Here is a 13388-nt window from a genome sequence, read left to right as displayed (position 1 = left end):
CCGCCCCAAAACCAAACAAACATCTAGTCCCTTTGGTCTTCACTAAACTAAATTAATTCAGTATGATGATAATGATTACTTCATGATGAACTGAAACCTGATTGGTTATTAATGACATCATAATAGAACATATTCCTCATATATTCTGGTAAATATAAATGTGGAAAAGTTAATATCAATTAATAATGTATCTGTGTTTAATCTTGAGTTAGGGGTCTTTGGACAGGACTCAGAGGCAGAGGGAACACCAAATAGGCTTGCTTTCTTCATGCCAGAGACGTACAGAATCTACTGTTATTTAATCCAACAGTTCATGAAAGTGTGCAGAGAATTTAACTGTAACAGCACAGAAGTATAAATAGAAAACTGGTACTTCAAGTTACCAAGAGTACAGAAAACACCTCACTCTTCAGACATGTGACTAGCATGTGACTAGCATGTTAGTCCAGTGACTAGCATTAACATGGTCACAGAACCTATACTATCAAAATAGTTTAAAACCTTCAAGCTAAATGAAGGTAACACCAATCTATTTTCAAAACCTCATAATAGTTTTCACTGAGGCTGAATCAGAACATTTAGTTTAGAACAGCATTCATTTTTAATCATTATGTTTGAGTTGGAACCTTAAACATGAATGAATGTTTTCCTTTCAAGGAAACCTAAGATAAATATTAACAGCTAATCGTTAGATTAAATATTAGGGTAAAGTGGAAGCAGGGAAGTTGTCTTTCTGATTTAAATAATCTATAATGTTCTCAGTGAATATAAGATACTTCGAGGATAATAGCTATTAAACTTCAGGCCTGGTCTGAAATAAGTTTAATTTTTATTTTAAAAACAACTGTTACGGGATCATAACAAATTATAAAGCTTCTGCACAGCAAAAGAAACAACCAACAGAGTGAAAAGGCAACCTACAGAATGGGTGAAAATTTTTGCCAGCTACTCCTCAGAGGACTAATATAAATACAAAGATAATAAAATATAAATTTAAAGAACTCAAAAAATTAGACTGCTCAGTAAAAGACCCAATCAAAAAATGGGCAGGTGAAATGAATACACACTTCACAGAAGTACAAACGTGAATAAATACATGAAGAAATATTCAACATCACTGGCCATTTGAGAAATGGAAATTAAAACAACAGTGGGATTCCTTCTCACTCCAGAAAAGAATAGGGATCATCAAGAAATCAAATAATGACAAATGCTGGCGAAGCTGCAGGGAAAAAAGAACTTTTCTACATTGTTGGTGAGAACGCAACTTAGTACAACAACTACAGAAATCAGTATGAAGATCCCTCAAAAAAAAAGCCCAAAACCCTAAAAATAAAAATTTCATTTGACCCAGCTATTCCCCTTCTAGGTACCTTTCCCAAATAGTTAAAGACATTATGTTACAGTGATGCATGCATACCCATGTTTATAGCAGCACAATTCTTAACAGCTAAATCTTGGACATAGCCTATATGTCTGTCCATCAGCAGATGAATGGATAAAGATAATGTGGTATCTACACATAGTGGGGTAGTACTCTTTCATAAAGAAAGACAAGCTTGAGCCATTTGTTAGAAAATGGATGCACTTTGACTTAATAATGTAAAGTGAAATAAAGCAGACACACAAGCTTAAATATTGTATGGTTTCTCTCATATGAGAAACTCAAAATATAAATAAAGAGCAAAATAAAAGATAAGAGGAAGTAGAAGGATAGATCTTTCTCAAATGGGAAGGAGCCCAAGAGATGGAGGGAAAGGAGGAGGAAAGGGGATGATTTTCTGTAAGTGGGGGTTTCTGGTATTTTTTCTTAAAACGAACAATGGCTGGTTATTCAGGCTGTCTAAAGTGCCTACAGTGAAGATGATATGAAAATTTCCCAGAGAAAAGATCAGATTCCAAAGTTGACAAATGAAGCTGACACAAAGCACTGCATTACTTCTGTCACAACATCCATGTTCTGACAGTGACTACCTGCTTGGACAAGGGACCTAACTGCTCTGGGCCTTGGTTTCTTTACAGTAAAAGGAGAATAATAATAGTATTTATCATCTTTCATGACTAGATCGTTTAGGATAGTGCTTCACACAAAGTAAGGCCACAATAAATGTTCATTGTTGTAACTGCTATTTTTAATAGACAAATCCATACAAATAAATAGAATTATTGGTTTATAAGCTGTGATATATCTTTACCATAGCCATATCCATATTCTTCCTTTTAGCCTTTGACACTGTAATTTTATATGCAAATCTGACCACTTGAACACTTTTTTTTAGTCGCTGAGTTTCAAGATACAAATGTGTGTCGTGAGATTTAATCAACTCCTTCTAAAATAATCACAAAACAAACAAGCACAGCATGCTAACTGGCTTATTTTAGGAGAAGTGATCAATCTTTTTCTTCACATATAAAACAATCTCTGCAACTATTAATAGTAATGATGCTTATTTGGAGGATTTTTAGTTTGAGAAACACTTTCAGTGCAAAGGTGAGGAAGCTCTTCCTATCTCTTGCTTTTCCTTACTCTGAATTCTCCACAGGGACAGCCACATTTTTCACTGTACTTATGCTTGGACACACAAACAGGAGGCATCTGCATGTAGTAGCAGCCCTCATATTATTTTCTGCCCACTCTTCTTATAGTTCATTGAAGCAGGGAGGAGAAATGAAAATCCAGTCTTTTCTCTAACACAAATTCACAGAAAACCTGGAAAACCCATAATTGTCTCACAAACAACAAGACAGCTAAACTGCATTATTAAAAACTGTTTTGAGAACTGTCATTTAATCTTAAAACTTTTGTCAAGATTTGACAGAAAATGCCAAGTTAACAGTCATCCCTAAGCTTGCTCTCTCTTTGAAGCAGCAAACTGCCACAGAACTATGTTCTTTTCACATAAAATGTTTTACTTTACAAATCAGAAATATAAAAATTTGGCAGTATAGTGAAGGAAGCAAAGTCAATACTAAGGTAGTTCCTTAACCTTCAAGAATCAAGATCCCAATATAGAATCACTGATTTTTAAAACTGGAAAGAACTGTGCTTTGAAGGCATTTAATAAAGAGCAAACAATAACGGTAACAACAAAAACAATGTTATTTTGCAGTTATTTTTAAAAATTCAGTCATCTCTTCAATCATGTTATTAAAGACAAGTGAAGGAAACAATGTGTCATTCTAACACCTTACAATTTGGAAATTCATTTGATTTACAGTCACTTCCCATGGATAATAATCTATAGGTTTGATTTGTTGTTTTCGTTTTCGTAGAGCTACGGACTGAAACCAGGGCCTCACACATGCTAAAGAGATGCTCTACCATTGAGCTACACCTCCAGCTCAATCTTGGTAGTTTTGAAAATCTTGTTTTTATTTGTTCTTAGTACATCCTCTACGTGCTCACCATGCTATCTACCTCCACTAGTCTTTACCAGAAAGTAAACACATTTTATGAACAGCACCAGACCTATAGCAACCCCAAAGGATTCGATCTTACATGTGCAGCAAAGACTTGACATTTAGGGTCCTCCAACCAGGGATGAAACCTATCTCTGTCCTCTGCTGAGATGGGACGTCTGCTTCCACTGTCAGAAATGAGGCCAAACTCAAAGAAAAGGAAACTGGGCCACCATTGTAATCTAATGTTCCATTCATTATGTGTTACTGAAGCTGTCAAAGAACAGACATTTCTTGGTAGAGGAGTTTATGTAGTCCAATAAAAAACAATTTACTCCTAATCCTCCAGAGATCATGAGCCTAAGAACTTTATTTTATGAAACCAGGATAACAACATGGAAGGCCACACTGCCTTTAAAAGGATGAACTTTTGAGGAAGTTTGCAGAAGAAATTAAGAAGTATGTGAAGACTATAAAAAGAGAAAGAACAGGAAAAGACTATAATTCACCATTTAAAGAAAATTCTGGGAGATAAACTTTGCATTGGAGTTTAAAACACAGCTCTGTTCATAACAAATGACAGTTATCAGTGCCCCCAGAAATGGGCTCCATGATGTCAGTTTCAAGCTTTCCTAGGACTTTTTAAAGCATCTCTCTAACTTCTTGATAGCATCTCTGGGCCTTACCCTATGAAACCCAAATCCCCAGGAAGCTTGGAGCTACACCAAGTGCCTCCATGTTACCCCCGTATCTGCTCATTCAGCGCCAAATTCTGTATGACAACTATTCTAGAAAAGTCTAAATATAGGTAGTTTGTTAGACCAATTAGAAATGTCTTTCAGGAATAAAAACATGAAGTAAAAATGAAGAATTCCCTACCTTGAATACAGCAAGCTGCTGATTAATTGTCTCTATCTCCATCCCAACAGGACCTTGTGACTCTTCATGTTCCTCAGTCTTTTGGAGCAGAGTAGAAAATTCTTTAAATTTGCTGTAGAATTCTTTAAGACGTTCAAGCATTCCTTCAACCTGCTCCTCTCTAGCATGTGCTCGGTCTAGTAACTTGTTACACTGTTTGCTTAGGGCCTCCAAGTCTCTTCTGATTCCAACAAGGTCAGGAGAAGCTTCTTCTGTGGCCAGCATCATCTTGCAGGTTTTATTGGCATTGTCATTGCTTGCAATGAGGGCTTCTAGTTTCTTCAGAAAGATTTTTATAGCATCCTTTTGCTTTTGTAATGTTTCTACATCTCTTCCCACTGGAGCCATGCTATCCAGCTCATCATCAAACTCTGTAAACTGAGAAAACATTTCTCGGATGGTATTCTGGAAATGTCCAATGCCCTGAAGCTTGGTTTCTAAGAATGAGCACTTTTCATCAACCTGCTGATTTAGTGTACTATGCTCTTTTGCTAAGGTTTCTGCTTGTAATAAAATATCAGAGGTTCCTTTCGAGTCTGAGGCTTCTACCACAAGATCCTGAGCAAGTCTCTTGGCCAAATCTATCTGGTGCTTCAAGGTCTGCAGTGCTTTCTGTTGAGTCTGCAACATGGTCAGGTATTTGTTACTGTAAGCCTGGGGCCCCAGGGAATCATGGACATCTAGCTGTTCCTTTGTACTCTGAAGCTGCCTGTTGGCTTCTTTAGAAACTTCTTGAAATTCTTTAAACTTCTGGGCCATGTTCTCCAGAGAGAATTTCTTACTGTGAAGTTGTTCAGTGACCATGTCCACCTTCTGGATCAGTGCTTTATTCTTATCTGTAACTACCTCTTTATCTACTTCACAAACACTGAGTAGGCTATTGGCTGTGTTGTTCAGCAGTTCTACCATACCAAAGTGTTGGTCCATTTCCTTCTGCAGAGACTTCAGCTTGGAAATAGAATTCTCTGTTTCAGCAGGATCCAAACAAAATTTGAATACCTCCAGGCTGTTCTGACATTTATCTATCCACGGATGGAGGGTCTCCACACATTCTTTGTACTTGAGGGCTTTTTCCAAAGAATCTTTTAACTTGTCTTCTCTTTCTTTCACCTGCTTATTAAATCCATCCCAGTTGTTTTTAATCATGTTAAGCTGTAACTGTAAGGCTGCCTTCTCAGACCCTTGTGTTTTCAATAATAGATTTTCACCTTCTGCAATGGCTTTTTCATAAATACTAAACTGTGCAGCCAAAGTTTTACTAAAGTCTTTCTGATCTTTAATTAATGATTCCAAGACTTCGAGTCTGGCTGATACTGGATGAGACTTCTTTTGCTCTTCTTTCTTTGTATCTAGCCAAGCCTGAAAATCTCTAGACCTTTGCTGAAATTGATGAGAGCTTGCACAGGCTGACTGAAGGTGCTGGACAAGATTTTCTAAAAGTGAAATTACAGATATGATTATTTTACATCAAAAGGTGAATTTAATCTATGGAAGGCCAAGAAAAAAAATCTCCAAACAAATTTACAGAAGTGTCTGACATCAAGAACTACAAGAATGACCGACACGGGAAAGAAGAAGTACGTACAACAATAAGAAAAGAGATGAGGTAAGAAGCAAAGCAGGAGAGAGAGAGGAAACAGTGACTATGAAAATAAGGAAAACTGCATCAAGGTGTAGGGTAGGGTCATAGCACACACTGCCTGCTCTGCTAACATATTCCTCATTCCAGGGTCAGAAGAGACAACCAAAGTTCTAGGCTAAGGTGATAATCTCTCTCTTGGCAAATCTGACCTTTTTGCCTCTATGACTGTTACATACAGTGGAGGTTTAATTATTTGCCCATAGTCTTGCAGCTCTGAAGAGGTTAAGCTAGGATAGAAACCCATATAATTTCTAGGTGCTACATTATGTTGCCTCCATGTCAAATAAATGAGTAAGTCTGAAATGGCTTCTGTAATCAATAAACAAATCCAATCAATTAAAAATATAAATTGAGAATTCACTATATACAGGACTTAGAAACTAGTGCTCCAGAGCAACAAAATGTGTCTTCCTCAAGCAAGACCCTCCTGACTTCCTACAACCCACTATGTTGCCTCTAACAAATACCAATAGATCTGCCACAGAATTATTGCTGCAGTAGGTAGTGAAGAAAACACAGAAATGCACATATTTCTCTAAGTTATCTATGACAGAGTGAGACAGAATAATAGCAGATGGGAGCTGAGGATATGGTTCCATGGTAGAATGCTTGTTGAGTTTGCACAAGACCTTGGGTTCAGTTCTCAGTCCCAGCAATAAAAAAAAGTAGCTATGATTATGATATAAAGCCTTTTCAAATATCTAATCATCTGTTTTTCGGTAGACTTAGGTAGTATCACATAAAAATGTTTACATCTTTTCAAAACCAACTTGGGATACCTAATATTTTAATGGGTCTTTCTTAAGCAGATTTTGCCAACACAGCATCTGTCTAGGATGTGAGTGGAGTTTCCCACTCCTGGATGTGCACAGTGCACCACCCTGTGCTCGTGTCCAGCCTACTCTTCACTAGTCTCCTTACAGCCCTGGATTATTGGAAACAGTAATATATGATATCTAGGCTACTTATGACATCTATTTCTGACCAGGAAACACAAGTATTAAGAGAAGACAGGGCCGGGGATTTAGCTCAGTGGTTCCTGCGCCTGCTTTGCAAGCACAAGGTCCCAAGTTCGACCCCCCTGGTACCAAAAAAAAAAGAGAGAAGACAGACCTGCTTTCTGTTCAATATCCTTAAATGATTTTAAGATGCTGTCCAGTTGCCTACTAAGTTCTGCTTTCAAATACTCCTCTTTAACCAGTGCTGACAGGTCCTCACAGAGTGCCTGGGCCACTTTTATCTGTTGTGTTTCCTGCTCTATTTCCTGCTTCAGTTTCTGGGCTGTTTCCAACTGCTGGTTCATAGCATCAGGGAGTGTGCTCACGGCCAGGCTGCTGCTGAGTTTACTCTCCAGCTTACTCAGTTTACTGGAAAGGCTTCTCAGCAGGCTTTGATACTGTGTGCTTTTGATAATGGCTTGGTCAATCCAGTCACATCTGTCACTCAGTTGTCCCGTGAGGCCATCCCACTTTTGGGTCACAGCTGCCAGTTGCTCTTTCACAACCTCATGCAGAGAAGGGTCTTCTCCAGGTCTGCTCAGAATGCTCTGGCCGGCTGCCCTGAGCAGTTCATACTGAGGTTTCCGGGTGTCAAATTCTTGCAGCAGAATCTAAAGTAAATACAAATTATTGTATAGTAAGTTATAGAAAACACAGCTTTAAGCATCCAAAGAGACAGAAATGGTACTTATTTATTAGTTTCTGGTTTTGTTTTTTAATTACCACTCTTGTACTTTTTATTTTAAGGACTGTGCAATTACACTGAACTAACTGCTAATTCAGAGTGTCATGGTGCTTCAGAGAGAAAACACTTTCTCTAAAATAATCATATCTCCCAAAGGGGAAGAATAGAATAAATCTTTTTTGGTAATCTAAGCAAAATTAAAATGTAATCCCAGCACTTGGAAGGCTGAGGGAGGAGGATTATCATGAGTTCGAGGTCAACTTGGGCTACATAGTGGTTCAAGGCCAGCCTGCACTACAAAGCAAGACCCTGTCTCAAACCCCACCACCACCACCCCCAAAAAGCTGCAAAACAATACATCATGAGTATAATATATTCTAACACTATTATCACTATGCATTTTCCTTAATGTAGAGTACTTCGGACTATTTCATAAAACCTGCAAAGAGAAAACATGGATAGGAAAAGACAAATGTGGTGATAGGATGATGTAAACTGTTTTCCTTTGTACTTGAAAAACTTATATGAACTTCTGTTAATTTTGCCTAGACCCTTGTGGATTTGTCAGCTTGAATTAGACTGGTCTATTGCACTGGGTTTCAAGGATTCCTCTCTGCTTCCTTCATTCTCTGTCCCATTCTAATTTTGTCTCTCTTCACCTCAGGACTGACTGCAGGAGTTGTACAGATTTCATTATCAACTATCTCAAACAAAATGAATAAAACCTTAGAGGAGTAATTTCTAAACAATAAAATTATGGCTAGCTTCTCATAAAAATGAAACAATCACATTAATACTTCAAGGAAGGTCCTTTTAAAATTTTTTAACGTGGTCTGTATCAACCACACTACCAGTGGAATAATCTGGGGACTTGGTCCACTCATGAGCTCAAAGTGCCTCCTCTGGGACAACTTGTGGCTGTAATTGTCTATAAGGCACAGCGTGGGACATCTGAAACATTACAAATCCCCTCGAAAGCACCAAGCACTCAGTGTACAGAGCTAACATATTTATGATGAAAGTGTTGGTCTCATTCAGTCAAGATGCTGAGCTTGAAACAAATTATTAAGTCATACTCACCTGCACCTGTTGCCTTTGTGTGTTCAGCATATTTGGGTCAATGGACAAGGGCCCGAGAACACTGACCATCAGTTCTTTTTCCACAAGCCACTGTTTTAACTGAGCTTCGACAGTCTGGAATTGGGTTAGATTATTGGAGGATTCTTCCAGTTTTTGTTGTCTATCAACTGTTAATTTGTTGAGTTCTTGCCACTTAGAATCTTAAAGAAAAGGGTAAAATTGGTGTTTAGTTTTTAATACACTTTAGTATGACTGGAAAAATGTATGGTATGACTCAAAATGATGTATAATGGGTATCATTCCATTTTTGTAACTCTTCTTACATAGCTAATTCAGGGTCTAACCTAAGTGGATTAACTGCATTTAATGCCATAGATTTTGTAGACCTAGTGGTTGTATATCAAGTGAAGTATAAGAATAAAATTAAATCTTATTTTAAAAGATATTGTACTAACTGGAATATTCCCTGAAGCAATCAGGATCTTGATATCTCTCATTTCTCCTGGAATTCCTATAGATTCTGTTCATTCAACTAATAGACCAATGACGATTAATCCTTTTCAAGTATCAAATCTTCAAGTATCATTTTTAAATAAGTGACTGCAAAATTTGTATATCTATCCCAAATCATCCTTTCCTATTCAAACTGCACATTAACAACCAGCTATGGAAAATTATAGCAGGAAGTATCACCAGCTCTTTCAATTCAACATTGAAAAATAAAATTAATATTCTTCTCAAAACTAATTATCTTTTCATCTTGCAGATTTCTTTCAAAGGTTATCATCTCTGCCATGTCACTTCAATTTAATACTTCTGAGTATTCTTTTAGGATGATCTATACTCTCCTACCTCCCTGATTATAAGACCTTTAATCCATGCTATAACTCCACTTTGGGTCCTCCTCATGTTTTACCTAGAACACTGATTCTCGAGCTCCAGCTGCAGCAGTTACCAAGGGATCGCTGACACCGATTTCTAACCCCTCCCCATGGTTTCTGGTGTGGGGTCTGGAAGGCTGCTCATAGGGCTCACATGGCCCCAGGAGCCACCAACCCAAGTACCAACAAGCCTTCTAACTGGTACCACTATTATTAGTGTTTCTCAGCTGCAATCCATTTGGTTCTACAATACTTATCCTTAAAAATATATATCATTTTAAAATGTGGCACCTTCCTGCTCAAATCCTTCACCACCTAACCCCTCACCACCTAGATCAGTGGTGGTGGAACTATGGCATACATGCTGCGGCCAGCTGTTTGTTACCACTGAAAACTCTAAAAGGTTTGCCATTATGATTCTAGATGATCAAACCTGAAGACCTGCCTGGTATTCAGGACCTTTCCCAATCTGGCTTCAGTCCACTGATCTTAGGGGCTCACACTGAGATGCTTAGAAGTCAAGGTTTAGCCATCAGAGCACTTTCTAGCATGTGAACATATCCACTGCTCCAGAAATGTTCATTAGTGGGTGTAACTAGCTATCTGAGAGATGTTTTTCACTTAGCATAACACACTAAAGGACTTATTTTCATAAAAACATGATCCCTGAATCTTTATTCGAATTACATTATTCTATATGGCATGTTCTGATTACAAAATAGTGCAATTAAAGCCGTTGGGATGGAGAAACATCAAAACCACTAGGAAGCTGAAATACACATTCCTCATTCACATTCTTTTCTAAAATGTCTTGATAATACTCTGCCCAAGTAACTACCATCCCCAGACAGCCACCGAATTAGGGACAAGGTAATAATAATGCAATAGGAGTCCCTATTGTTGAAGTAAATATACCTTTAAACATTAAGATTCCTTAAGCTAACCTTTTTCAAACCAAAACATACAGATTTCTAAACTACCACAGTACATCTGACTCTAAAGAAAGGATAATATTTAGTAAATACAATGAAACAACTGAAAATTAATTATAATGACTGATAGTTCAGACTTCTGTAGCACTTGCTATGTTCCTCTGAGCTTAAAGCTCACACATTAACTTACTGAATTCTCCAAAGCAGTATTACAAAGCAGAACAAATTATTATCCCTGACTTATACTCATTTTCCATATCATAATAAAAAAATGGTAAGACAACAGGCTTGTGAAGAAAATTCTATACCTATGAGGAGCAGTTTATAAAAGGAGAGGATGGGGTGGGAGGATAACTCTGGGTAAGGAAGGAAAACCACCAGTCTTCTGCAGCAAGCTACTTTTCAATACTGGTTGGTGGAGAGAAGACGAGCATTAAGCATGGGGTTTGAGGAGTCCCAGAAGTAACTTGGTAAAGGAGAAGGGATCCTGCTTTTTCCAGACAAATGAGTAAAAAGAAATTAAACATTAATGAAAAAAGTTACTCAATGCATAGCATTTTACTAACAAGTATCTACCTTCTTCATAGAAATAAGAGTTACCTGCCAATTCTAACTATAATATAATTTGAAATGACACTTTTAAAGTATGCAAAAAACAGTTTCTGAAATGTTAAAGGAACTCCAAAAATAACTGAGGCTACCAGTTATTTTCTGGTAAAGATCATAATTTTAAAAAAGATTATAATAAAAATGAAAAATGATTGTGCTTCTGTTTGGAATTTGGTGGAAAAATATAACATACCTATTTCTGTCAATATCTGTTTCCATTTAGGGGCCTCTGGAATATCTGGGTTCTCCTCCAACAGCTCTGTCAGTTTGTCCTTCAACTCTTGCACTTTGTTTACATTTTGCTTCAGTTCTGCCTCAAATGACTAACAAGGAAAAAACATAATTATACTAGAATACCAACATCAAAAGACAAAAACACAATTATGATACACTTTTTTCTCTAACATGACCAAAAGAGGAAAAAATCCACTGTTAAATGCTAAAGTGGGTAAAAATCCAGATTCAGTGGTTAATTATTTTCCTTTCCTTGTCTCTTCTAGTCTCCAACTCTGGGATAAAGGAATCCCTCAGAGGAACACTCTATGGAGGTAATGACTCTTGTTCTCATTACTGAGAAAGAATTTCATATTTGTAAACCATTATGAAAAAAACTAAGATGTCATCAGTTAGATTATACAATTAATAAGAAAACCAGTTCTGTTAAAGCCTGCCAGAATTTGAGAACTAAGGAATAGCCCTTTTGTGGACAACACAGTAAAGAGTATAAATGTACGTTAGTAATTTGTAGAAATTTTTGTCATCATTACCACTATGGAAAGACTTTTTCCCAATCTTGACAGCGCTAAGAAAGAAATATCATCTAACTATGAAAAGGGAAGCAGTAGCTACCCTATTTTATACAAGTCAGAAGAGATTTCTGGTCCAAAATTTTTCCAATAGTTGACTGGCTGGTACCCAAAACCGATACCAATTTGAAGGTGACACAGTTACACCAAACAGCTTGCTTGCCTTTGTATGTCAGTGTGCACAAAAGATAACTATTATCATCAATCTCTACAGAAAGGCACATTAAACAAAACTGTGCAATTATTAGCTGAAGGTTATAGATCTAGAAACCAGGCAGAGCTCCTGAGCCCAGGGCTCAGCTCCAGATGTCAATCTGTTCTCCTCCCTGTCTGCAGTGAGTGCACCCCAGGATGTACCTTATTCTGCTCAACTTGAGTCTTCACAGCTTCAGTGTCAGCAGGTGTTGGTGTCTGATGCCATTTTGTCGCAGTCATGTTCATTTTCTGTAACCACTGCATCATTGCACTTGATTCTTCCTGAGCCTTCTGCAATTTGAAGAGTTTAGTATTCAGTTCAGCTATTTTGTCCTTGAGTAAGAGGCCAAGATCTTCATAACCATGACTTATGTCAGTCATATCCTTTTTAATGGATGTTAAACCTAGGAGTGAGAAAATAATTATGCTGACATATGTCTGAGTATTGGGAGTAAAGGTCTAGAAATAAAAGTCTGTTTTACATGATATTCCCTTTCATTTTGTCACTTGTAAGCTCACTATGATATATCACAGACTTTTTAGAACTAAAAGGTTAGTTCATCTTATAATGCTATTTAATAACAATTCAGGAACATACAAGTGAAATTTAAAAAGGCATTTTGAATAGAATAAAATATTCAAATAATAAAATGTATTCCTCTGGCACCAAATTCAACAAATTAGCTCAAAAAGACATTATTCCAAAGGACAATGTATCTCAAACTAAAAAGGAGCAAACAAAACCACTGGCAAGAGTCAGGGATTTAGCTCAGTGGTTCCACCACCTGCCTCGCAAGTGCAAGGTCCCAAGTTCGATCCCTGGTACCAAAAAAAAAAAAGTGCCAAATTAAAATACTGGATTTCACTAATTTCAGATGAATAATTTTTATAGAAAGTTACATAAATATATTTATGAAGATTGTGACTATGTGTATTATATGCTTTAACTTTTTAATACAGCTGCTTAGAATTTCTCAAAAAACTCATGCTACCATTAATAATCATTTAAAATGACTATTCACCTTTACTTGTCAAAAAATCCTGTGTATTTGTGTCTGTCCCTTCACCATTTAATATTACTCCACCTGCAAAAATATGAACACCAAATTAATTATTTTCCAAGAATATCTATACATTAACAGCATGTCATTAAATCAAACACTATAAACAGTAATCATTTAAAAATGTTTCTACTTGAAAATGTAAAATATTATTTCAACTTCAAATGAAGGCCCTCGTATCT

The 13388-nt window shown here is 36.9% G+C and overlaps 1 protein-coding gene across 35 annotated transcripts in view; it reads right to left on the bottom strand.

Annotated features, from left to right (window-relative positions):
- The window catches only part of Dst (dystonin), a 456427-nt gene that overhangs the window by 91970 nt on the left and 351069 nt on the right, over positions 1 to 13388 (bottom strand). For all 35 annotated transcript variants that reach the window (XM_087204914.1, XM_087204925.1, XM_087204898.1 and 32 more), the window contains 6 exons: positions 13168 to 13230; positions 12308 to 12549; positions 11338 to 11467; positions 8723 to 8922; positions 7073 to 7568; positions 4279 to 5750 (listed from right to left, as the gene is read on the bottom strand). In XM_087204914.1, the coding sequence (XP_087061040.1) occupies positions 4279 to 5750; positions 7073 to 7568; positions 8723 to 8922; positions 11338 to 11467; positions 12308 to 12549; positions 13168 to 13230 (2603 nt within the window). The remainder of the gene's footprint in view (positions 1 to 4278; positions 5751 to 7072; positions 7569 to 8722; positions 8923 to 11337; positions 11468 to 12307; positions 12550 to 13167; positions 13231 to 13388) is intronic.

This window comes from Heterocephalus glaber, unplaced genomic scaffold, assembly GCF_053883595.1.
Source record: "Heterocephalus glaber isolate CG9 unplaced genomic scaffold, H.glaber_assembly_v1.0 deba00000594, whole genome shotgun sequence".
Lineage (NCBI taxonomy): Eukaryota > Metazoa > Chordata > Mammalia > Rodentia > Bathyergidae > Heterocephalus > Heterocephalus glaber.
Note: the sequence above shows the minus strand (reverse complement) of the source record. Positions and strands in the feature narration are given on the sequence as shown.